Below are 27,777 nucleotides of genomic sequence, written 5' to 3' on the forward strand. Positions count from 1 at the left end.
CATGACCTTGGTGTCAAATCTGACCTAGAGATATGTTTGTGAGCACATATATATGTTAAATATGCACATATATATCATATATACACATATGTATCACATATACACATACGTGCCATCAATAAGACCTTCTATTTCTGCCTCCATGACTCTGTCACTGGCTCCTTTCAACTGCTGCTGAAACCCTCATTCATGCCTTTGTTCCCCTGAGACTTGACTATTCCAACACACCTCTATATGACCTCAAGCATCCTACCCTCTCTAAACTTGAGATCATCCAAAACTCGTCCTGCACCAAGTCTGGTTCACCCTTCACCTTTATCCTCATGACATACACTGGCTCCTGATTAAATAACATACTGATTTTACAATTCTCTTCCTTGTTTTCAAATCCCTCCTTAACTTCACACTTCCCTGTCTATATAATCTCCTCCAGCCTCACAACCCTTTGACACGTCTGTGCTCCTCTAATTCTGGCCTCTTGAGCATCCCTGATTGTAAATGCTCCACCATTGGCCATCATTCCTTCAGCTGCCAAGGCCCTAGGCTTTGGGGCTCCTTGTTAAACCTCTCTGCCTCTATACCAATCTTTCCTCTTTTAAGATGCTCCTTCAAACCTATCACTTTGGTTAAGTTTTTAGTCATCTACCCTAATGTCGCCTTACTGGGCTCAGTGCCAAATGTTGTTCCTGTGAAGTATCTTGGGATGTTTTATTACATTAAATGTGCTATATAAATACACATTGCTGTTGGCTTAATCATTCCACTTTCTACAGTCTCAAAAGTACTTGTATCTCTCTGGGATCTCAGCCCTGTGGTAATTCTTCATCTGAGTTTAGACTACAAATGAGGGCTTTTGTGAGACTCTGTATCTGTACAAATGTGAGTTCAAAAATGGAGGCTACAACATTGTCTTCCTCACATCACTGTCATGCTTGTTGCTCACAAGGCCTCTTGCTGGGAATGGGGCCTCTCATATCTCCACACCACACAAATACCAGTGGGCCATTTAATAGGAATAGCATATTCTTATATGACGATAAATAGTCTATAGTCAACCGTTTGTTGACTATAAATAGCCAACCCAGCTCCTATTTCACACATATCCTTGATAGTAATCAGGAGCTAGAACCATAGGTGACATTCTTATCTCTCCAGTTCAGGACTGCCCTCCCAGCTGAGATCAGATAGCTCAACACGGATCAAGAATAGAAGAAAACAACCTTCTGGCTGACATTCTTAGTCATGCATTAGGCAGTGGCTTTTATCTGTTGAGTCTTCAGGAGGATTTGAGAGTCTTGTTTGAATGATGTGTTTTTAATTCATTGACCCATCAAAAGTATTCATGTTCAATATTGACTAAAATGTTCAATTTTTAACCTGCAGATCCTAATACATGTTTCCTAAATCAGACGAATATCTGTGCTTTGTCTGACTGCTTAACGATGACGGTCAGTGAATGCAACAGTAAGTATCTTTATCTTCACTGGTCTTTGTCTGTGATGCAGTCCAAATCTGTTCCGACATCCAGTCAAGTTGCCTCTGGAAAGTTAGCCTCAAATGCTTTAATTATATTTATAAATTAACAGATCATTATCATGGCAACGCTGGTGAAATATTATGAATGTAACATGTTTCCCCTTCATTAACTTTAACATTTTATCAAACCCAACCTGACCACAGCTTGAATGTTGCTCTCGAGAGAATTTTTTTCCAGCAACATCTCAGATTCCAGGATAAGTTTCAATAAAGGCTTGTTTGTTTTACTGGGCAGTCCTTCACTCATCAGCTGTCTTTCTCTCTTGTGAAGTCTTTTCCATTCTCTGTATCATTGTTTCTCCCACTGCTGTTCCCTACCTAATGTACAAATATACTTCTTTCAGGCAGCTTTCTGGTTACTTCTATTGACTTCAAAAATATCATAATATCATAGGAATTTACAGCATACAAAGAGGACAAGTTTCCCCTTTACCAGCTCTTGGTCCGTAACCTTGTAGATTTAAGTACTTTTTAAACATTATGAGAGTTCTGTCTCTACCATGCTTTCAGGCAGTAAATTCCAAATCCCCCTCACCCTCTGGGTGAAATTTTTCTCATTGATTTCCCTCTAAGCCTCCTGCCTTTTACCCTAAATCAGTGCCACCTGGTTAGGTTCCCTCAACCAAGGCGAAAAGGGGCTTCTTATCCACTCTATCTAAACCGTTCATATTTTTACATATTTAAATTATGGCCTGAACTTTTGCTTCCGGGTCACGAGCACAGAGTCGGGACAATTCCCGGCTTTGCAAACCCGGCCTGGGAGGAAGTGCCCCGGAAGATTGGATTTTCAGTCCGGGGGTGAACGGGTGAAAATGAGAGTCGTTGTGGGCGATCCCAGAATGATGAGTGCTGAGACAGCCAAGTCTGAAAGCGGGCTGGATGGGAGGCCTGTCTCGGTGTATCGGCATCGTCAAAGTTAAAAATAAAACTCCATGCTTCATCCATGCCAACCAATGCCACTTCATGCCCCCCCCATGGCCCCTCATACCCTCCATGCCAACCTATATCCTTCTGCCAACCCCATGGTCCCTCTCACCCTCCATGTCAACCACACCCCACCCTTTGGGTGAGACTTTAAATTTTTTTAAAAAAATTCATTCATGGGATGTGGGCATCTCTGGCCAGGCCAGCATTTATTACTCATCCCTAGTTGCCCTTGTTCAGAGGGCATTTAAGAGTCAACCCACATTGCTGTGGGTCTGGGGTCACATGTAGGCCAGACCAGGTAAGGATGCAGATTTCCTTCCCTAAAGGACATTGGTGAACCAGATGGGTTTTTACGACAATCAACTATAATTTCATCATTAGGCTTTTAACTCCATCTGCCGTGGCAGGATTCAAACCCAGGTCCCCAGGACATTACCCTGGGCTCTGGATTACTAGTCCAGCAACAATACCACTATGCCATCACATTGGCAGGAGTTAGGGCAGTATCCACCATTGCCAAACCTAAGGGCTCAGGCTGAGATGAGATAAAATAAATTTCTTAAGTGCCTATTGAAGGATTCACTATTTAAAAAACACACTTATTTATTATTTTAAAAATCACTACAGTTAACTTCCTTTAATCCCTTAAAAAATCAAGCATTGGAAATTATGGTCCTACTTCAGAGTTTACAACCACTTAGAGCTGCCAATCAAACTGTGAAATGAAAGGCATCCCACTGTGATAATGAAAGGTTGTGAAATAGGCAATGCAGAGCTAATCCTGTGATGATAGGTCTCAGGTTTATGTCAACAAACAGAAGGAAATAGCTAACACTGATTTTTCTCTTAACACTGCAGACCTTTTTCTCAAATATTTAAAGTGCAGGTGTTTTAAATTCCTTGACAGCTCTTATTCACAGATCTAATAAGCTTTACAGATCCAGTCAGTTTAAGCACTTTCGATGTGTATTCATGCCTGTTTTTAACAATCCCAATGGGCACCTGACCCCCCACCCCCCCCCACCCCCCCCCCCCCCCCCCCCCCCACCACCACCCCGGCTCAAAGGTGTCCCAGGACCATATCCAAAAGGCAACCTTACCTCTCCAGAAGGTTCCTTACTTCTCCAAAGAACTCTGGCAGCTTTAGACCTTCTCCTACCAGATCTAAAATGCACAACTTATGTTTTGGACATCTTACCAGCGAAAATCAGATCTGTTTGAGGCAGCTTCACTTTAACATGTGCAGCTGCCTCCATGAACCTTCATTTGCACAGAAGAACCTGCCTCCATCTCCCCCTGAGAAAATGGTAGCTGACGTGTTCAGGGGTGGGACTTTTGGAATCAGGGCTCTGAAGCTATTTTTGTAATGACGGAGACACTCTGTCTTTATGAAGATTCAGGCCTATGTCGTCCCTCAGCCTGCTCTGTTACAATGGAAACAACCCTATCCTATCCAGTCTTTTCTCAGAATTAGAATTCTCCAATGGTTGTTAATGAGGCAACATCCTAGTAAATCTCCTCTTAGCCATCTTTATTGCAATTCCATCTTTCCTATTGTCCAGTGAGCAGACCTGTGCACAGTACTCCAGTTGTAGCCTAACTAGTGTTTTATGTAGTTTCCGCCCAGCTCTTAAATTCTATGCCTTGGCTAATAAAGGCAAGTATCCAAAATGCATTCTTTAACCAGCTTAACTATCTGTCCAGCTACTTGCAGGATGTGTGGACATGCACTCCAAGGTTTCTCTGTTGCTCTACACATCTCAGAATGCAACTAATTATTTACTTAGATAAAAACAAAAAACTGCAGATGCTGGAAATTCAAAACAAAAACAGAATCACCTGGAAAAACTCAGCAAGTCTGGCAGCATCGGCGGAGAAGAAAAGAGTTGATGTTTCGTGTCGAAGGGTCATGAGGACTCGAAATGTCAACTCTTTTCTTCGCCGATGCTGCCAGACTTGCTGAGTTTTTCCAGGTAATTCTGTGTTTGTTTTTAGTTATTTACTTATCTCCTTGCCTTGTTAGCCTTCCCCAAATGTACTGCCTCACATTTCTCTAGATTAACTTGCGTTTGTTACAGTTGTGCCCACCTGACTAATCTATTGATATCTTCTTGCAGTCTACAGCTTTCTTCTTCATTATCAGCCACAATACTAGTTTTTGTATTGTCTATAAACATCTTAATTAAGCCCCCTACTTTTAAGTCTGAATCATTGATATGATCAAAAAAAACAAGAGAACTAGTTCTGGTCTCCGCAGAACCTCACTGAAAATAGCGTTCCAGTTGCAAAAACACCCACTGACCTTTGTTTCCTGCCTCTGAGCCAATTTTGGATCCAATTTGGCACTTTGCTTTGGATCTCATGAGATTTTACTTCTGTGACCAGTCTGCCATGTCAGACCTTACTTAGCAAAGTCTTGCTAAAATTCATATAGACCACGTCTCATCAATCCTCCTTGTTACCTCCTCAAAAAATCAATGTTAGTCAGACACAATATTCCCTTAACAAATCCGTGCTGACTCTCTTTGATTAATCTGTGTTTTTCTAAGTGAAGATTTATCCTGCCCCTGAAGATTATTTCCAGATTTCCCATCACTGAGGTTATGCAGAATTCCCTCTCTTAATCTCCCTTTACTTTGTCACCTGGTTATTTCCACTCGGGGGTCTCAAGGCACTTATGTTGGCTGAAGAAATGCTGCTAGTTAGTTTACTATTTGCTGGGAGCAATATGAAGGCGTTTGAAAGATTACCTTGCTGTCAGGAGTTTGAGGCCTTTCCTGGGACCTCAGCAAGTCTCACAATAGACATGAATATCAAGAAACAAAAGCAAAAAATGCTGGAAATACTCAGGCATCATCTATGGAGAGGGAAAGTGAGTAACTGATTCATGTTGAAAAAGAAAAATACTGCAGATGCTGGAAACCTGAAATAAAAACAAATGCTAGAAAAACTCAGCAGGTCTGACAGCATCTAATGAAGAGTCATAGGGACTAGAAACATTAGCTCTGTTTCTCGCTCCACAGATGCTATCAGGCTTGCTGCATTTTTCCAGCATTTTCTGTTTTTGGAACTGTTTCATATTGATGGTCTTTCATCAGAACTGGGGAATTAGAAATGTGATGGGTTTCAACCACATGAAGGGAGGATGGAAGATGGAAAAACAACAGATGTCTGTGATAAGGTGGAAGACAGGAGAGATTAAATGACAAAATTGTTGGTAGTGTAGGGCCAAGGAGAGTGAAATGGAACAAAAGATGTGTCTCGAAGAGGTGTGAAAGGCCAACAACTGCCACTCAAAAGCCAAAAACAAGAGGAGAATGAGAGTAAAACTGAAAACTGCAAAGAAAAGGAAACAAAATGGACATGATGTTTACGATCTGAAATTGTTGAGCTCAATGTTGAGTCTGGAAGGCTGTAAAGTGCCAAATCAAAAGATGAGATGCTGCTACTTGAGCTTACATTGAGCTTCACTGGAACATTGTAGGATGCCAAGGATAGAGAGGTCAGCATGACAGCAAGGTGGAGAATTAAAATGACAGGGGACCAAAGGTTCGGGGTCGTGCTTGCAGGCTGAATGAAGCTGTTCCACAAAGCAGTCACATAACCTGTGTGGCATTAAAATTAAAAGAAGCACATGTACCTCGATATTTCATCTGGAAGGAGCATTTGGGGCCTTGGACAGTAATGAGAGAGAGCAGGAGTGAAAGGGCAAGTGTTACATCTGCTGTCCTCGAATGGAAAGGTGCCATGGGAGTTGGAAGGGATGTTGGGTAATTGAGGAGTGGACCAGGGTGTCACAGAGGGTAGGGTGTGACAGAAGGAATGGTCCCTTTGGAATGCTAAAAGGGGAATGGGAGAAAGATGTGTTTGGTGGTGCATGGTGCCGCACTGGAGGTGTCGAAGATGGCAGATGACGATCCGTTGAATGCAGAGGTTGGTGGGGTGGAAGGAGAGGACACAAGAAGAATGCTATCATGGTTCTGGGAGGGAGAGGAAAGGATGAGAGCAGAAGTGTGGGAAAAGGTTGGACACAGATGTCAACCATGGACATATTGGAAGCACAGGAATGGAAGGTTGCACCATCTGAACAGATGCGATGGAGACAGAGAAACAGGAATAATGGAATGGAGTCCTTACAGGAAACAGGGTGTAAATAAATGTAGTCAAGATAGCTGTGGCAGTCAGTGGGGTTATAGTGAATATTCAATGATAACCTCACCCCACAACTGGAGGTAGACAAGTCGAAGAAGAGAAGAGTTGGAGATGGACCATGTGAACATGATAGCAGGATGGAAATTGGAAGGAAAGTTGGAGACATTTTTCAGTTCAGGATAAGCGTGGAAAACAGCACGATACAGTCATCAATGTACAGAGAGGTGATGGAGGGAGCCCAAGTAAGGCTGGAACAAGGAATGTTTCACAAGTCCTGTGAAAAGACAGGCAAAACTAGGACCCATGTAGGTACCCATAGCAACACCTTTTATTGAGAGCAAGTGAGTGGAGCTAAAGAAGAAGTTGTTCAATTGTGAGAACAAGCCAGGAAGAAGAGAGTGGTGGTGGATGGGACTGGTTGGGCCTCCGCTCGAGGAAGAAGCTCAGATTCATGTGGGTACCCAAGGCAACACAGTGAGAAAAATAACAGTGCACCAAATCTGCACATGAAGTTTTTGTTTTGTGTTTTGATAGATGGATTATTTCCTTATTGTAATTTGATTTTTTAGAATTTGACTTTTGAGAGGAAACAATTTAGGGGAAAGAGATAGCAAGGGAAGGTGGAAAGATGAAGGAAAAAGGCATAGAGTTGAGGCATTATGTAAAGACTGAAGGAATTGAAAGAGAGAGCTTGAGAGAGCACAGGGATGTAAATGAGCAAGCAAGTTGAGAGGTTAAGACTGTGGTAGAGGGGGAGTGGAGAGCATGATAAGGTTGTGTGAGAGTGCAAGATTGTGCAACATGGGAATTGACTGAGAATTGGGGTTGAAACAGAGAGAGGAGGGTGAGATTGGCTGTTGATGAGGGATATGTAGAAAGAGGGTGCTATGATGTCTGCATGACATGTTTTGCAGCAACACTTTGCATTATAAATTTGGAATTAGGGATTTATAATGGAGATAAAAAGGTAAGAATTTGTGGCCTTAAAATGGGAACTGAATGAATTAGAATGGCAAGGAAGGTAGAGAAGAGACCATGTGACTCTAAAATGGATTGAATTATATCAGCACAACCTTGGCTAGTTACCCCACTGCCCTGTAATTCAGTTTGACCTCAGGATTACACTTAGTCGTGACGACCCATACGCAATTCCCCCAAAGACCAACTCGTAATGATGAGTAATGATCGGCTGACTCTTGTTTCCACAGATCGGAAAGCATTCAGAATGAGGGCAGTATTGAAATCCAGAGAATTCAGCAATGAGTTAAAAAATCCCAGCAGTGAAGCCTACAAGAGTTTATCAGCTGAAATTACAAATGCAGTAAGTAAAACACAAAAATACCCCTTTGCTATTGAAGACTTGGGGCAGACCCCAGCTGGTGGGAATGGCAGTGGCTCGGCTGATTTATTTAATTTATTTATTACCCACCTTTCTGAAAGTGCCTCAAAATCGAGGCTCTCTCATGCTCTCTTCGCCTCTCAGCGGTGTTGCCGAAGTTCCAGTGTTGCCTCTAGTTGGGCTGGCAGCATAGACGGCCCGTCCGCCCACCTCCCTAATTGGCCACCAACAACTGCCTCCTGACTCTAATTGCCTCCTCCTGCTAATATCAGGGTAAATCCCACCTCCTGCCTGAGTGTGCGGGCCAACCGAAAGCCACCCTGATGACGGGACCTCCGCCGCTTCAGTAAAATTCCATCCTTGGACTCAGTGGGGATAACTTTAACCTCTGGAGATAGTGCATATCGGACAATATCCGATCAGCATCCTGCCATATGGTTATAGGCATCTGGCCTCAGAGTTGGTTGTTCAAAGGTGTTACTGAGCCGCATGCAGTCACTGGAGGGTAATTGTTCTCTTGACTTCTCCCATCATTTGCATTCATTTTCCTTCATTTTAAAAAATGAATAATTGGTGTGATACTCAGGTAATTTATACATCTCAGTAGCAGCTGCCTATAGGCACAGTTAAGCACCTGCCTGCTCCAAAACCCAGCCTTCAAAACTGTAGCTTTTATGAAAGACTTTTATGTAAATAGCGGCTTTCAAGACCTCAAGATGTCCCAAATTTTACAGCCAATGAGGTACTTTTGAAGTGTAGTCAATGTTGCAATGTAAGAAATGTGGTAGCCAATACATTTAATGGATGTTGCGAAACTCAGAATCAGAAAGAGGAAAGCACTTGCCTTTGGCTGTGAAAAATAGAAACTGCTACAAGTTCACAGTGGGTGCATTAGCAGTGGAATCTCAGGAAAGGCAAGTAAGCTCCTTAGTGGGACTGATACAAACATCAAGGGCAGGGGTCAACAAGGGGCTGTGGTTACACAGCATTAACTATCTATACAAAGTGTGATCTCTTTGGTTTAAAAACTTCTGGACAGATTCAGGAAAAAGGAGATTTAATAACAAATTAGAGAATGGATGTAGCTAGTAAGCTTATTTATATAATCAAACTAATGACAAATGGTTATAAGCTGGTCTGAAGCTTTTATAACAATAATGCGTTAGATAGAACTACAGAGAAACAGAAGTATTAACGTGGACATTTGGTGCTCAGATTTCACCTTATGATGTATTGCACAACAAGTATAAAATGGAACTCACAAAATATACATTCCAATATTTTATATATTTTTTAGCATTTAGGAATTGCTCATGATCCATGTAAGCGGATTGTGTAAACATAAGAGCCGTAAGAAATTTCTGCTCAAAGTTTGACTGAGTCACGGGTTTACATTCTTGCGAATACTGTGGTGTAAACCTGCTAGAGTGGAGGAAGTTCAGGATTTCATCTCTGAATAATGTTGATGTGACAAAATTGTAATTTGTGACTTATTTTATTTGGTTTATGCAATAGTTAAGAGTTCAAATCAATAGAAGAAAGTGAACTTCCTGGGGATGATTTTCAAGCGTAGGTGTGGACAAGGGCATGGCTTGTACCTGACTGAGAGGGTTGGTTTCAATCCGTGCAGTTCACATCGCTTTGGCGAGCTGCCAGTATGAAGTGCACTGCCTACAGGCAGCTCTCCAATCTAGCAATGGGAAATAGGGTGGGGTGTCTGATTTTGCATAGCTGGCAGCAGTACCTTAGGGGAGAAGGCTAGACGTGCCAGGAATGAAAGAAAGCACCAGTTTTGCGAATCAGGCAAAATCATTGCAGCAACTACAACATGCAAGGGGATATTCATTGTGGAAGCCTTTACACCACTTAACTCACAAGGGAGTGGTGTTAAAAACGTATAGCAAACATCTGTCCATTTCCCTGACTGTAGTTAAGGATCCCTGTAATGTACGCCCAGAAAAGGCACCTGCCAAGTCCAATGCTTTTGTTTATTTGGCACAAGCAGAAACTGGTGATGAGCCGGCAGGCAGGGAGAAAAATGGCTTTGGAAATCATAACTACATCATCTGATCATGATCATCATGCAAACTCCCTCCTGCAACAGGACGGAACCAGGCAAAGAGTTACTGCTTCAATCACTCACGCTATTTAGGTTCTGTAATTTCAAAACTCAAGCAGAGTCACAGCAAACACACCCTACTGATCTGCAAACCATTGCTCAGGAAATTTGTTATGTTACAGGAGTTTGATTTTGGTATAAATTGAATTGTACACTCTAAAGACTTCAGAAGTTTTTGGTGATGCAGACAACATGCGATTAATCTTTTGCTGGCATTCCTAATACATAGAAACATAGAAAATAGGAGCAGGAGTCGATTATTCGGCCCTTTGAACCTGCTGCGCTATTCAATATGATCATGGTTGATTCTCGATCTCAACATCATACTCCCACACTCTTCCCATACCACTTGATGCCTTTACAGTCCAGGAATCTATCTATTTCCTTCTTAAATATATTCAGTGACTTGGCGTCCACAGCCTCTGTGGTAGAGAATTCCGCAGGTTCACCACCCTCTGAGTGAAGAAGTTTTTCCTCATCTCAGTCCGAAGTGGTCTACCCTGTATCCTGAGACTGTGACCCCATGTTCTAGGCACCTCCTCCCCTGCCCCTCAAGCCAGAGGAAACATCAGCCCTGCATCCAGTCTGTCCATCCCTGTCAGAATTTTATACATCTCAATGAGGTCCCCTCTCAATCTTCCAAACTGCAGTGAATACAGGCCTTGTCGGCCCAATCTCTCCTCATATGACAATCCTTCCATCCCACGAATCATGTAACAGACAGTGACAGATCGTGGATGATTGACAGCCGGTAAGGAGACAAACTTCCGTGGTTTTTATAGCACACACCATTGATAAGGTTGACGCAAGAGCAATGTCTGTTTCTGTCTGAAATCTGGATGAAGTGACTTTCTGAAATAGGGTTAAATTAAACCCTTCGTGACTGGTTCCAATTCTCACTGATTTTGGAACAAATCGTATTTCTTGTAACTCATTGGGAGGAATGTTCTCCCCGTCGGCAGGGGGTGGGGGTGTGGGGGGGTTGGACGGGAGTAGGCGCGGACGGGTGAGCAGCTGATCACCACTCGCAATCGGCTGCGCACCGCCATTTTACATGGGTGGGCCAATTAAGCGCTCGGCACTCCCTAAGCAGGCGGGGTGGGAGTGGGCTGAGTCGGGGCACAGAACTGCCTCAGGAGGATTAGTTTGATTTTTGAAAATTTTAATAAGGAGAGAAAAAAAAAATTAAGACATATCCCCTTATGTGACAGTGTTACACGAGCTGGGACATATCAATGAATTTTAGTAAAAATGTATTTTTATTTTTATTAATAAAAACCTTCATGAAACCTCATCCCGCCCGTGGATAAGGTTTCATGATAAATGGGAAGGCCGCTTGGGCTCTTCGCCTACCCCCCACCCCCGCTAACCTTAAGGTTGGATGGGCAACTCAGTTGATTGGTTTAATTGCTGTTTAAATGGCCTTAACAGGCCTTTGACAGTTCGGCAGGTGCGCAGCCGACTCCAGGTCTGAATGACGCGCAGTGACATTGAGACGCATGCCCGCCAAACTGAAGATTCTGGCCATTGCTTCTGTTTATTATTTTAAATCAAACAAGTGAGTTTACACCACACCCAGTGGCCTAGTTTTAGGGCTTATTTATGGCTTCTGTTCTCCAGTAAACAACTTATTATGATTCAGAGCTCATTGTTAAATCTGGACTCCATATTGCAATCTATTCACAGTGGGGAACTATGATGGAGATTTCAGTTGCTGAGACATCCATGCCTATGGGGTCTTATTGTGAAAGCAAGAACAGTGCTAGAATTGTAATATCTGGGTAGTCCTGGCATCACCAGTTCAAATACATTACTGATGAGGTGGGTGAGTGGATGATTGGAACCAGAAGACATTCTTATCAATGGTTGCTGATGCCTTGCTTATTATCAGAATATAAAATAATATCTGTGTTTATTCTTCTCAGGTTGTACAAACCGTACAAGATAAACTAAATGATAACAATTTTAATATCACCATCATTGGTTTTCAAAATGGAAGTGTGGTTGTGAATCTCCTGGCTTTCCTGAGCATCAACTCAAAAGTAACTAATCCCAACCTGCAAAGTGTTTTTACCGACGCAATCAAAGCAGTTGATAACCAAAGCTCCGTCAGTATAACAGGTAGGCTTTCTGCTAATCATAAAAAGAAAGAACTTACATTGATATAGCATCTTTCGCAACCTTAGAATAACCCAAGGTGCTTGACAGACAACAAAGTACAATGTAACTTCTCCAGGGCCAGGATTTTACGGCCCTGCCACAGCGTGTGTCCCCCACCCAACCACCAGCTGACGCGGAGAGCCACTTAAATCTCCATTCAGTTCAGTGGGACCATAATATCCCGCCGGGCAGGAGGGGCTGTAAAATCCTGGCCCAGGTCCGGAATGCTTGGAACCAGGGGCAGTATTTTACAGCAGCGGGATGTTGTGGTCCTGCCAAAGTTGATGGACTTTTGAACGGCTCGTTGCATTTTACAGCCCTGCACACCCCCACCCTCCCCCCACCCCCCCCACCCCCACCCCCCCGCCATGATGGGGCTGTAAAATTCCGTTCCAAGTCGTTTCTGGATTTCCAACTTATCTGCCTTATCGAATTACATGAGCTTGCCTAACCATAAGTTGTGAACCGACAAGCACTACTTTTATCTGAGGCCTAAAACATTGATAAAACATTACAAAGTGAAAATAAGTATAGTTTTTTTTTAATCCAAGTACTGTATCTTCCATGTTTCTGCTCCCAGAGTGTTGAACGAAAATGATCTTTGGGTCCAATCAAAAAATTTCCAGACCACTGGTGTTTCAGTACAACTGGGTGCTGGACTGGAGAGGTTAAGGTGTAGGTGTAATTCTGAAGTGTTGTCACTGTCATAATGTAGGGAAACTCGGCAACCAATTTGTGCATAGCGCAACACCCCACAAACTTCATTGAGGTCGTGACCAGATCATCTGTGTCAATGCTGTTGGTTGAGGGATAAGTATTGGCCAGGACACCAGGAAGAAATCCTTTGCCTCCAGGAACTGCAGACCTGAAAAAAAATTAAGGTTTAAAAAAACTGCAAAAAAAATTGTCCATGCATCACAATCAATCACCTGAAACTATAGCTGCTAAAAATGCTGCCCACAGATATTTATTTTTTATTTTATTATCTTATTTCACAATGGAAATTTTACCCCACCCTGGGATGTGTTTTGATGAAAAATGCAAAAGTCCGCCTGGCCAATTCGCCCGTCCGCCAAACATAAGGTTGGACGGGCCACGGAAAATCAGAGACAATTGCGCTGTTAGCAGGCTTAATTGCCCTCTTAATTGCCCTTGGCAGGCACGCATGAATGCTGGAAACGCGCCCTCCGAGCAAAATATCATGCGAGTGCACAATGACTTCAGGACACTCACCCGACATCTTCTCGCGCGATTTTACCCCTGCCCGCAGGATGTAAAATTCAGCGCTTGATGTTCCTCGAGATTGTAATTTAGTCAACTTAACGCTAAAATACATACAAATCCCTAGCAGCTTTAAGACTTCAACCCTAATGGACCCTCTTCTCTCTTTCTCTCTCCCTCTCTCTTTGGTGGAGACAGTTTATATTAAAGGTTATTCACTTTCACTTAAGGCAAAAACCTTTAGCCCTAATACTGAATTCTAATATTGATCTGTGACGATTAGTCACTTCTGGGTTCTTACAGCAACTCCCAACCTACAACAACTGGCCATCGACTGGCCATGTCCCACATAAGTGCTAACTTCCTAGCAAGTGGTCTATTATTAACCCCAAACTTTCTCTCTTGCCAAATACCCCCAGCAAGTGTCCTGAGCTGAATACTATCCCCGGCAAGTGCAAAAACCCCAGTGGTGCTTCCCCATCTTTATACCTTTTACACAGGCAACATCTATCCCAAGTATGTGCACCTGTGTCAACACAACTAACAAATTCTAGCCAAATATTTACAATTCTTGTCCAAATGAGAAGAGTGCTCCTGGCTTCTCCACAACTACCTAACCTTAACTTGTACTCTTTCGATCAGAGACCCATCTTCAGACCATTCTTCTAGTTGATCAGCTCTGCAGCCTTGACTTCTGTTTACTGCTAATGCTAGACTCATTGGAGCCCAAATGTGCAAAATGTATGCGAGCTAGAACTCCAAATGTTCTTTCTTAAAGCTACAGAATCTTTAGGCACTTAAAGAGATGCCAACTTGAAGACTTCTTATCAACATTCCAATAATACATACAAATTAAGACATTTCATCACTAAGCCTATGTACAGTATAATGTGATAACTTAAGCCTTACTAATTATACAAGTGTGCCAACAAAGTGAAGTCTAACAGTAGTCTCCTGCACTTTCTGTCCAACAAGAAAAACAATTAAACATATCTTTATTGGTCTCCTTCTGGCCCTATATCCAGTTCCTGGCAAGTTCAGCTGGGCGGGGAAGCCAAGACTGTTTTTCTACTCAGGCCTCAGGGTAAAATAGCAGATCAGGTCACTGTGTGCACTTAAAGAGAACCCTGCTGAATTGGGATGGGACATACAATTTTAAAAATCCCCTCAAGACACATACTTTGACGAGTGTGGCTGAATCACGATGGGTCTTTAAATAAATTTTCTATTTTATCCTGTTCCAGGTACTACACAAGCGTCAACTGTGGCTCCAACTCTGTCGCAGACTATTCCCACGGCGCAGATTCAGCCAGAAAGCCCTGGATTCAGAGTGTCCACAGTAGTAGTGGGAGTTCTTCTAGGTTTTGCTCTGCTGGTTATCATGGCAATAACACTGACAGTGCTTTATACAAGGAAACACTCTGGGATACTTTCCTTTGGTTCTTTTAATATGCCTTACAACTTACAGCATTCTGTCTTATAGTTTGTCATGGGAAACTCCAAAATGGACATACTTATTTGTTCAGGGTTTATGTGGAGTTTAAAACTAATCTTTAGAAATTTTGAAAATTCAGGTAAGGAAAATAATGCTGTTAAGAAGCACAATGGCCCAGATCTTCCGGCCCCCAGATTGTCAGAGAGACGTATGACTGAAGGTGTGTGATAGGACTCTGTGGAGCTCCTGATGTGCTGACCTCTACGAAAATTGCCTGGGAGGTTTCACCTTCCAATGCTCCCCCCAGGAACCTCTATGAATGTCTCCCAGTCTGACAATTCCACAGTGTTTGCATGGATATTTTCCCAGGAAATATTACACATAAAAATCCAAGCCTAACTCCTGGGTAACTCCACAACTGACCTCCTAATCTCTCACATTGACCCCTCCAACTCCCCTCAAATCGCCAACTATCCCCCAAGCCTTTAGGTGAAGCAAGTTCTCCTCGTCTTAGTCTTAAAGGACCCATTTTAAGGTTAGTGATATCTTATCCAGCCTTTATTCCAATAAATAATTTGTTCTCTGAATGAGAGACTGTATTAAGTCCTATTCATCTTGGCTGATTAATAAGTATTGGGGGTGATTCAGTGAGTGGTTGCTCTCCCCCACCCCACCCCCACCCCATCCATCACTCAAGAGCAGTAAGAACTTTTTCCAAATGGGATTTGAGGGACAAAGTTATATTTGTAAAGAGTGTTGGAGATAACAAAGGATAGCCCAATGTAACAAGAAATTTAAGAAGGTTTGAGATTCATTCATAGGTTATATTTTTATTTATACCTTAGCATGCTTGAAGAAATGTTTTAAAGTTGCTGTAAATGAAGGAACAGATGAAAGGAGCTACGTTTTAGGGCGCGGACATAAATTACTTTGGACCAGATCTGTTAATTTTATTTTTGAATCCATGTAAGTTAATCCATTGCAATTGTGAGACATGCAATGGTATGTGCTCAATGCTTATTATAGAAGGCACATGATAAGCCTTTTATGCCTTAACTGAATATTTGCAGCTGTGAATCATATAAATAATCCCAGTTCAAAGGGTTTCCAGTACTTGACTATGGATGCTGTGTTACAAAAAATATTTGCTGACTTGCCATTATATGTCAAAATGTTTAAATTTCCAGCTGTATACCATGCATGTATATATATGGCTCAGCCATCACAAATTTACACATTTTCCAATGCATGATGCCAGAAAACAGATTTTTAGGTCAGTACTGCTATCACTTGATTCACTACCTGCATCAATTGTTCCAAACTTATTGACTATTCCTGCTATTCTTTGTGACCTATTCAACAAGGTACTGAGAACTGACCTTAGAAACCATCAGCTTGATGCTGAGGGTCAGCTTGATGCTCGTCCATGCATGTTTCATGAGTCAGTCAAAGGTGGTGGCTGCTTCCCTATGGATGTATCAAAGGACAGGTTGTCAATCGCTGTGGATCTGTATCAGTATTTGCTAACCACTCCCAGCGGGGTGTTATTCAGTGAGATTGAGATGGAGATGCCACATTTTGTCCCATGCCCATAGTTTTCCTGGCATTAATAGCAGGGAGAACAAGTTACAAGCATGAAAACGTGGAGTGAGAGTACATCTCATACAAGTCCTTCTGCTGCAAGATCTCCAACTGAAACAGAGACAAATTACTCTGAGGCCCAGGGAGAACTCTCTGAGCCATTGCTTTTGCTTAAGGAAGTTCAGCCAGCAGCTCTTTGGAAACTAAACTACTGTAGGAAACAATTTCAAATCACATCAAGCTTTGTTAAAGAGTCTATCCAGTGCATCAAACATGTACATCTGCAAAATTACAAGTTTGATGTTATCTACAAAGCAGGCAAGAGGTTTCTGCCTCACATGCACAGCACAGCTGGATCTGGAAAGCTTGCATCTGGAAAGACCAAGGCATGTTTCTGAACAAAGAGATATTAGATTCATCCAAATTCTCTGGACACTTTGTCAAATGAGAGTTGGTGACCTAAATATTTCACTTATCCCTATCTGAGGTTGAAACAAACTACCTTCTACAACAGATGAAGATCTGAAATTCTAGAAAAGAGCAATTAGTAAAAGATGGCCTGACACAAGGACTTGCCATATTCCAACATTCAAGATGAATTCAGCATACAGCCAGCAGGAAACCGCTTCCCGGCCACTCCCAGGCCTGCCTGCCACACTCACCCAAAGACAGGAAAATCCTGCCCTCTGTGTTCCTCCCGTCAACACGGCGAGCATAAACTCTAAAAATCAATCGGCGGTACAATACCATCAAAGCCCTGTATCAATGACTTTATCACTTAATTTGGACAAACTCTTCACGGTAAAATATTGTGGGGACTAAATTTCCAAGTGATTCCCCAGCTTGTCGTTCACAACTTTGACTCAAGACCGATGGGCACACAGAACCAATGTTGAGGAATCGCTCTTCTATCAAAGTTTATTTTCTTTGTCGAGGGAAATGTATTGTTGTAACTTGTATCCATCGTCAAGCACAGGAAGGACTAGGACTGTTCTTTCTGACCTGGGCATATTTGTATGATGAACAGTTGCATGTAATTAGTAACATGGACATTGTTTAAGCTCTGGAGTCTATGGGCAGCATTTCACAGGCCAACACAGGGGGGACGCAGTCAAGCAGTCCAGTAACAGATCTGCTGAATTTGCAGGTGGTTGTGGGATTGGGGGGGTGGGGGGTGGGGGGGGCCTGAATTTTCCTGTGTGGTCTTTCTGTTTCCCTTCCACTTGTCCTCGACCTGTCCAAAATTTTATGAGGGTTGACATGGTCCAGGGCAGCCCTTACTCACTTGTCCCAATTGAGGCCTTTAAGTAGCTATTAAAGACCGCTTCATGCCAGGCCTTGGGCAAGGAAGTGCACGGCCCTTTATCATTGGCCCATTTTCTGATCAACACCTCCCCTTCCCCCAGGTCTGCCCCCCCACCCCCAACACCGCTGCTTCACCTGCCCCCCCACGCCACGCCACGCCATAACCACACCTACCTCCATCCTGGCTCCGACACTTAGACCCATGGGACGGCCTGTAGTCCCAGCAGTGGCCACTTCTCCCGATGGCGCTGCTGGGACTACAGAGCTGCCCATCAATGAGATGGACCGCCAGCGCTCTGAGGCGGAACATCCTCTGAGTGAGGGGTGGGAGTCTCACCTCCAGGCACTCAACGCTCCTCTGAGCATTAAATGGGCGGGGGGTGGGGGGGTTGCTGACATCAGCGGAGATGTGTTTTCCACCAGTTCTTCAGATGACAGGGCAGAAACCACTGCCACCTGTGAATTTCGGCACTATAACACCGGGTACAAAAACACTACAGGTTAGTGATTGCGGTTACGCATCAACTTTAAATTTGTGCTAAGTAACTGAGATATGAAGGTCTGAAGTGACTCTGAAGCGAAATAGTTTAAGACCACTGGTCTCCTAAAGAGACTTCTACTCCTAGTAGATCTGTTGCTATAACCTTGCTGTCATAATAAAACTATATTATAAATAATCTCAATGTAAAACCACCTTTGTCACTATTCTCAAGATGGTAGTAACAAGGTTCAAAATATAAATTAATGACACTGAAATTAATGCGATGATATGTACTGGACTGATATTCATTATATGGCTATTTTTGCGGGTAAATATTGATGGCTGTTTATACGATTTCTCTTGGACTATTTAATATAATTTTACTCTTACATTCTATAAATAAAAATATACTTCTTGTAAATCTCTGTGAAATTGATATTTCAGATTCATTGTGAATGGATTATTATTACTGCACATCTCCTGGTGTTGTTCACAGTGAGACACCTTGCATTTATATAGTGCTTTAACACAGTAAAACATCCCAAGGATCTTCCCAGGAGCATTATCAGACAGAATTTGACATTGAGCCACATAAGTATACTAGAAGAAGTATCTTAAAGAGGTCAGAGAGACAGAGAGATGTGGGAGCAAATTCCAGAGCGTAGGGCCAAGGCAGTTGAAGGCACAGATGTTAATGATGGTGCGATGAAAATTGGGGATGCTCAAGAGGCCTGGATTGGAGCAGGTCTAAATCACATTTGTAAATGAGTGACGTGCAGCTGTCTGCCCTCACTTGGCTCATGACTTCGAGGTGAGCGCAACATTCAAAGCCTACCTGCAGCAGCGGTGCTCAGGGCTCTCACCAATGCCAGAGAGACGCCACATTGCTGGGGGTGTACGGTTGGTTCGCTCACTGGGTTCATCCATACACCGCGACAGTGTGTTCTACGGGTCTCAGGCAGGGCTGCACTCTAAAACAGAGACCAGAATTGCAACCTGCTTGGTGGGAAGGAGGATGGAGATACGGGGGTGGGAAGGAGACTGTGTTGTCATCAGTAAAGAAGGTAAGGGAGACCTCATTGAAAGACAGGCATTGTCCCTGGTCTGGGGCCGAGGTCGGAGTGAGAGATTAAAGCCAGTCCTAGGGCCTTGTGGACCTCATAGTCAGGGTGAGAGATTAAAAGCAGGCCTGAGGCCCCTAGATTCTCAATATATTCTATGAGCTCCTAGCTTAAAGCCTTTACTGTATATATTTATATAATTCCTGTAGTTAAAAAACACGTAGTTAACCTATTTAAGGCTACAAAGATTACATTAAGACTTATCGGACTGTAACCAACACCCTACAACATGGTGGCAGTGAACAGAAAAACCCAAAACCTTGCAAATAAAGCAGAGAAAAATGAAAATCCTAGAAGGCTGACGATAAATCCAAAAGAGCGTTCTGACCTGAAAAAAAGCAGAGGCACAGAGCAAAATTGCCAGGGAAAGGCTCCAGAGAAAGGTTTGGAAGCTGAAGGCAGAGAGTTAAAATTCCTCAGAAGTCTCCATAGGAGTCTTTGTAAGTCCAGCTTCGATTCCCAGAACGCAGAATCAGCAGACCTGAGATAAAACTTTTACATTCCAGGATAGAGCAAATCCCAAGAAACTTTTCAATAGTTCAATGGTCAGTCATTAAAACCCGATTCCTGAGCCAGTGCCTGAACACGTGGCATCCGAGCTCATTCCAAAAGAAAATAAAATTAATTAATGCAGAAGAGTCACGATTAAAGAATGAGCTTTAAAGGCCACTAAAGGCCAGGATCCGGTGCTTTTACAATGCTAAAACCTAGCGTTTAAATGGAGGAGTCTGCAGCCAGTGCAAGCAGCCACTGTTTAAAAATTTTTCAAGCTGAGAGTGATGGCCATGACAGCGGGAGCCCGCCAAAACTGGCAAGCGCAGGAAAACCCTTTGTCTTCAAATGAATGGCTGTGCCATCTTGAATTTTAGCAACATCTTAAAGTTGAACCTGCGCTTTAAATCTTTTAAAATATAACTCAAAATCCACTCTTCTGGATAAATTTGCGCTTATGCAAAGGCCAAACCTAACCCAAAATTGGGTGTCCTGGAAAAGAAAACTTTTAAACTGTCAGAGTACATCAGTGCAAAGTAAAAAAATCAGAAGAAGTCCAGATTAATACCTTTTTATGCTCATTAGGTGAACTTGCTGGTGAAGTAACCTTTGTGCAGTGCAGTGATGGAATCTTCAGCAAGTTTTGATGAAATATTAAAAGCCTTTAATCTTCAAGTTGTGATGTGGACAGAGTTTAAACAGAGGGAGAGAAAAAAAAACCCTTAAATCTCCTGAAGGGGGAAAAAAAAACAATACTCAGGCAAACCACATGATGGCAATAGAGATCCACAGAACCTTCCAGAAGCCTGAGAAATCAAACTCCTTGGGCCAGGGTATTTAGATCGGTGAGTGGCGGTGGGGGGGGGGGGCGGGGCCAGCTCGCCGATGCGTAACATGACACGGGATGAGGGCGGGCGGAACTCCCGACGTCACCCAGCGTCATTTCAATTTTCAGGTTGGCGGGGGCACAGCTGTGTGCCTGCCAACCTGTCAACGGCCAATTGAGGCCATTTAAAAAGTAATTGAAATAACTAATGGCCCTGCCCGTTGGCAGCTAGGCCGGGTGCCCGGGCGGGCTTCAGAAAAAGCACGAAACCTCAAAAAAAAACAGGATAAATCAACAACCACGTATCACCACAGCTGTTGAACCGACAAAGAGCAGTTCAGTGCTAAGGAACGTAAAAAGAAATCGGAAAGATATTCAGATGCCAGAACAATGTCCAAGTCAATAGCGTTTACCTACTATCATGACAGTGTCACATGAGGGGACATGTCAGGGAAATTTTATTTTTGCCCCATCACCATTTTTAAATTTGGCGCTGATCTCCCTGAGGCAGCACTTAGCCTCAGGGAGGTGAGTGCGCTCTTTCGGACGTCACGCTGGGCGGGCCTTAATTGGCCTACCCATGTAAAATGGCGGCGCACCCCCCCCCCCCCTTGGGGGCACCGAATGGAGGCGCACCAGCACATGCCTGCTTCTGCACTCCCCCCATCCCCTCCCCACAGCCGACAGGGGGAAATTCTTCCCTTGAAAATGCTGACACATTTCCCAAACTGCAACAGCAGGTGGTAGTGCTGAGCCATCTGACTACAACTGAAGGAAAGTAATAGAGCATTCCAAACTGCAGGCAGATAAAGCAAAGATGGAAGCAAAAGTAGATCTGAAGCTAAAGACCAAGGAACGAAAAGCTAAAACACCGGATACCTCAAACTTACCGAGAACCATTGAGTCATTGAAAAATGAAAAGGATGAAATGAAAGTCAAAAACCCGGAACGGCAAAAAGAAAGTGGGAGTTGTAACAGAAGAGTGTGAAGGGGCTCAGAAACAATTGTCAGAAGTGCAATTATAGAGCGTGAGCTAGAAGGATAGCACGGAGGAACTATGCTCTGTGAAAGGAAAACTGATCAGTGTAGAGAACCAACATTCACATACAGAAATAAAAACAAAAATCTGCGGATGCTGGAAATCCAAAACAAAAACAGAAATACCTGGAAAAATTCAGCAGGTCTGGCAGCATCGGCGGAGAACAGCAAAGTTGACGTTTCGAGTCCTCATGACCCTTCAGCAGAACTAAGTAAAAATAGGAGAGGGGTGAAATATAAGCTGGTTTAAGGTGGGCGGGGTGTGTTAAACCAGCTTATATTTCACCCCTCTCCTATTTTTACTTAGTTCTGCTGAAGGGTCATGAGGACTCGAAACGTCAACTTTGCTCTTCTCCGCCGATGCTGCCGGACCTGCTGAGTTTTTCCAGGTATTTCTGTTTTTGATTCACATACAGAAGACAAGTTTGCTAACGAAAATCGAGAACTAATGAGAACAGTGGAATGTCACTCACAGGGAGAATAACATTTGAAAGAGGACTTGAAACACCACAGTGACCAACTTGCTGAAACAAATGCAATAAACATGAATTGTCAATTAAAATTTCACCAACGTCTGGAGTCGGAAGTCTCTGGTAAGCATTGTGCAACACGCCTGAAACAGGGGAAAGAATTGCTGATGTATCAGAATGGTTGCTTGAACGCAGAACTAACAACCCAAACTGATGAACTTCTTGAGCTTCGGTCCAATCTGAACAACATTAAGGATGAGATGCGAAGTATGGAAGAGCAAATCCAGACTTTGAAAGTAAAGAAAGTAGAGAAAGTAAGAAACAGATTATAGATCGCTTGAATGAATTGAAGGAGTCTAAGCGGTAGTCAGTGACCATGGGAGAAACGTTCCAAAATGACCTGCATGCCCAGGTGAAATTATTACAGGTTCACAAGAGTTCTGCAGATAATTCTGAAACAAAAATAACTGAACTTAGCAGAGTAGCTGCCGAGCTGAATTAAAAGATTCATAAGCTCGAAAAACAGCTGGAAAAGATGAAAGTAATCAAAGATTTGGCTAAAGTTGTGAAACAAGTAGGAATGAAGGTTCCACCATTGAACTGTGAACTTCCACACGCGTCACAGTGAGCTGGGCGATGAGAAAAGAAGAGGGAGAAACGCCAGCGAGGGTTTAATAGCACAGCTATCTTCACTCAGAATCAAATTTGGTCAGCCAGGTTTCTGAAACATGACTTGTTTCGGCATTTGAGAATGAGGTCTAAAGCTGCCAGAAAAAAAGCCCCAGGAAAAAAATAACAGGATAAATCAACAACCACGTATCACCACAACTGTTGAACCAACAAAGAGCGGTTCAATGCTAAGGAATGTAAAAAGATGAAAAGATATTCAGATGCCAGAACAATGTCCAAGTCAATAACATTTACCTACAACGACAGAGCATAGCACTCCTCTGACAATAGGGCAAACAAAATATAGGAGGATGATAAGGCCTCCAGACCAGCTGAACCTATGAGCTCAGAGGCTTGAAATGGGGAGATGGGGTAGTAATAATGATGTAAATACATGGGGTAAACTAGAATAACTTGAAATACATTGGATAAAGACTTGGGGAGAGGTGTAGTATTAAGGGCTGGCGAGGCAATGGGGTAGTGATATTGTCACTGGACTAGTATTCCAGAGACTCAGGGTAATCCTCTGGAGGCTTAGGTTCGAATCCCACCAGGGCAAATAGTGGAATTTCAATTCAATAAAAAAAAAATCTGGAATTAAAAGTCCAATGATGACCATAAAACCATTGTCAATTGTTGTAAAAACCAATCTGCTGCCCTTACCTGGTCTGACCGACATGTGACTCCAGGCACACAGCAATGTGATTGACTCTGAAATACTCTCTGAAATGGCCTAGCATGGCACTCAGTTGTATCAAACTACTACAAAGCCTCAAAAAAGGAACCAAACCGGACAGACGACCCGGCATTGACCTAGGCACTGGAAATAACAACCCAGCCCTGTCCAATCTGTAAAGTCCTCCTGACTAACATCTCGGGGCCAGCTGTATCACAGCCTGACGTAGTCATCCTCACGGAATCATGTCTTACAGATAATGCCCCAGGCACCACCATCACCATCCAGAGGTGGTGGCACAGTGGTATACAGTCAGGAGGGAGTTGCCCTGGGAGTCCTCAACATAGACTCCAGACCCTGTGAAGTCTCATGGCATCAGGTCAAATATGGGCAAGGAAACCTCCTGCAGATTACTACATACTGCCCTCCCTCAGCTGATGAATCAGTGCTCCTCATGTTGAACATCACTTGAAGGAATCACTGAGGGTAGCGAGGGCGTAAAATGTGGGGGACTTCAATGTCCGTCATGAAGAGTGGCTTGGTAGCACCACTACTGGCCAAGTCCTAAAGAACATAGCTGCTAGACTGGGTCTACAGCAGGTGGTGAGGGAAAAACATACTGGACCTCATCCTCAACAATGCCGCAGATGCATCTGTCCATGACGATATTGGTAGGAGTAACCACTGCACATTCATTGTGGAGAAGAAGTCCTGCTGTCACATTGAGGATACCCTCCATCATGTTGGGTGGTACTACCAGCGTGCTAAATAGAATAGATTTCAAACAGACCTGACAACTCAAGACAGGGCATCCATGAGGTGCTATGGGCCATCAGCAGCAGCAGAATTGTACTCAAACACAATCTGTAACCTCATGGCCTGGCATATCCCCCGCTCTACCGTTACCATCAAGACAGGGGATCAACCCTGGTTCAATGAAGAGTGCAGGAGGGCATGTCAAGAACAGCACCAGGCATACCTAAAAATGAGGTGTGAAACTGGTGAAACTATAACACAGGACTACTTGCATACCAAACAGCATAAGCTGCAAGTGATAGACAGAGCTAAGCGATCCCACAACCAACAGATCAGATCTAAGCTCTGCAGTCCTGCCACATCCAGTCGTGAATGGTGGTGGACAATTAAACAACTCATTAGAGGAGGGGGTTCCACAAATATCCCCATCCTCAATGATGGGGGAGCCCAGCACATCAGTGCAAAGGATAAGGCTGAAACATTTGTTACAATCTTCAGTCAGAAGTGCCGAGTAGATGATCCACCTCGGCCTCCTCTGGAGGTTCCCAGCATCACAGGTGCCAGTCTTCACCCAATTCAATTCACTGCATGTAATATCAAGAAATGGCTGAAGGCCCTGGAAATATTCCGACAATAGCACTGAAGACTTGTGCTCCAGAACTTGCCGCGTCCATAGCCAAGCTGTCCGAGTGCAGCTACAAAACTGGCATCTACCTGGCTATGTGGAAAATTGCCCAGATGTGTCCTGTACACAAAAAACAGGACAAATCCAACGCGGCCAATCACAGCCCCATCAGTCTACTCTTGATCATCAGTAAAGTGATGGAAAGGGTCATCAACAGTGCTTCCAAGCAGCACTTGCTTAGCAATAACCTGCTCACTGATGCCCATTTTGGGTTCCATCAGGGCCACTCAGCTCCTGACCTCATTACAGCCTTGGTTCAAACATGGACCAAAGAGCTGAACTCCCGAGGTGAGGTGAGAGTGACTGCCCTTGACATCAAGGCAGCATTTGACCGAATGTGGCATCAAGGAGCCCCAGCAAAACTGGAGTCAATGGGAATCAGGGAGAAAATCCTACATTGGTTGGAGTCATTCCTAGCACAAAGTAAGATGGTTGTGGTTGTTGGAGGTCAGTCATCTCAGCTCCAAGACATCACTGCAGGAGTTCCTCAGGGTAGTGCCCTCGGCCCAACCATCTTCAGCTGCTTCATCAATGACCTTCCTTCCATCACAAGTTCAGAAATGGGGATGCTCGCCGATGATTGCACAATGTTCAGCACCATTTGCAACTCCTCAGATACTGAAGCAGTCCATGTCCAAATGCAGCAAGACCTGGACAATATCCAGCCTTGGACTGACAAGTGGCAAGTAACATTCACGCCACATAAGAGCCAGGCAATGACTACCTCCAACAAGAGAGAATTTAACCATCACCCCTTGACATTCAATGGCATTACAACCCAGCTATCAAAGTCCTAGGGGTTACCATTGACCAGAGACTGAACTAGACTAGCCACATAAATACTGTGGCTACAAGAGCAGGTCAAAGACTAGGAATCGTGCAACGTGTAACTCACCTCCTGACTCCCCAAAGCCTGTCCACCAACTACAAGGCACAAAGTCCAGGACAAAGCAGCTCGTTTGATTGGCACCACATCCACAAACATTCAGTCCCTCTGCCACCGATGCACAGTAGCAGTAGTGTGTACCATCTACAAGATACACTGCAGGAATTCACCAAGGCTTCTTCGGCAGCACCTTCCAAATCCACAACCACTACCATTAAGAAGGACAAGGGCAGCAGATAGATGGGAACACCACCACCTGGAAGTTCTCCTCCAAGTCACTCACCATCCTGACTTGGAAATACATCGCTGTTCCTTCACTGTCTCTGGGTCAAAATCCTGGAACTCTCTTTGTAATATCACTGTGGATGTATTTACACCACATGGACTGCAGCAGCTCAAGAAGGCAGCTCACCATCACCTTCTCAAGGGCAACTAGAGGTGGGCAATAAATGCTGGCCCAGCCAGCGAAGCCCACATCCCATGAATGATCAAAAAGAAAAACATTGTTCTTGTAGTTAGTAAATACATAGTTAACCTGCTTAAGGCTACGAAAACTGCATTAAGTCTTACCAAATTGTAACCAACACCCTACAACACTGACTTCTCCCAAAGGGGCACCTGACCTCTCCAAATGGGTACCTTACCTCTTCAAAGAACTCTGGCAGGTTTAGACAATTTTCTCAAATGTTGAAAAGCCACAAGACAAGCTTCAGAAATCGGGGTGACCAAAATTGATTCTGAGTGAAGGCAGCTGCGCTTTCAAATGTGTAGATGCCCTCAGTGAACCATGAATGTGTGAAATGCATCCCATCCCAGACCCTTCTTCATGGCAAAAATGGTGGGCGGGCCTTCTGGAATCGGGGCTCCAGCACCATTTTAGCTAAGGCACAGAGATCTTCCATCTCAATGAAAATTTGGACCTTGGTTTCAGATTTCCAGCAACAGCGGGCAGAATTTTCCCCCTGTCGGGGGGGGTGGGGAAGTTTAGGAACAGGCACACAGAGGCACACCTCCAATCGGCGCCCCAATCAGGGGTGCGCCGCCATTTTATGTGGGTGGGCCAATTAAGGCCCGCCCAGCGTGACATCCGCAAGGAAGCGCTATGTGCTCCCTGTGCCGGGGGTGGGGGGGGGGGGTGGGGGGGGGGGGTGGTTGTGGTGAGGGGAGGGGGGAGGATTCCCTGAGCTGAGAGTAGTGCACATGCGTATGAAAGAGCGCACTCATCTCGCTGAGGCTAAGTGCTGCCTCAGGGAGATTGGCTCCACACTAAAAAATGTTAAAAATAGAAAAATAAAAATTCCTTGACATGTCCCCTCGTGTGACACTGTCACATGAGTTGGGACATGTCCATCACTTTTAAATACACTTTAACTACATTTTTTAAAAACCAACGTGAAACCTCATCCCGCCCGTGGATGAGCTTTGGTGCTTTTTCTAATTCCCGCCAGTGCTCCCGGCCTGCCCGCTAACCTTAAGGCTGGACGGGCAGGTCCATTAATTAGTTAAATGACCCTGTCAATGGTCTCAATTGCCATTGACATGTCGGCGGGCGCACAGCTGATTTGGCAGAGCCCCCGCCTACCTGAAAATTTAAGTGGGGCGCGGTGACGTTGGGTGTTCCTCCTGACCTCATCCCGCGTCATTTTATGCGCGGCGAGGGCCCCCCCCAACTCAGCGACCAGGAAATCCTGGCCATCAGTATTTTGCTTTTGTGTTGGATTTTCATTCTTGTAACCTTCATTCTGGACACTAGATAGCACTGTTGTTATAATTAGCAGGAATTGGCTCTGTTTTTCCCAATACATTTGGGCGAGTTCATGGGATATACGGACAGCAAAAATTTGACTCCTTAGCACTTGTTTGTTCAGTTCTACGAGTTGGTGCTAAAATTGCTTCTGATTT

At 43.9% G+C, this 27,777-nt stretch overlaps 1 protein-coding gene across 1 annotated transcript in view; it reads left to right on the top strand.

Annotated features, from left to right (window-relative positions):
• Positions 1–14,937, top strand: part of LOC121290414 (uncharacterized threonine-rich GPI-anchored glycoprotein PJ4664.02-like) — a gene marked incomplete at its 5' end in the record, with an annotated part of 42,407 nt that extends 27,470 nt beyond the window's left edge. Inside the window, 4 exons of the mRNA XM_041210854.1 lie at positions 1,384–1,464; positions 7,824–7,936; positions 11,999–12,194; positions 14,699–14,937. Of these exons, the coding sequence (XP_041066788.1) occupies positions 1,384–1,464; positions 7,824–7,936; positions 11,999–12,194; positions 14,699–14,937 (629 nt within the window). The remainder of the gene's footprint in view (positions 1–1,383; positions 1,465–7,823; positions 7,937–11,998; positions 12,195–14,698) is intronic.
• Positions 14,938–27,777: the final 12,840 nt, after the last annotated feature.

The sequence above is a fragment of the Carcharodon carcharias genome, chromosome 18 (genome assembly GCF_017639515.1).
Source record: "Carcharodon carcharias isolate sCarCar2 chromosome 18, sCarCar2.pri, whole genome shotgun sequence".
In the NCBI taxonomy this organism is placed as follows: domain Eukaryota; kingdom Metazoa; phylum Chordata; class Chondrichthyes; order Lamniformes; family Lamnidae; genus Carcharodon; species Carcharodon carcharias.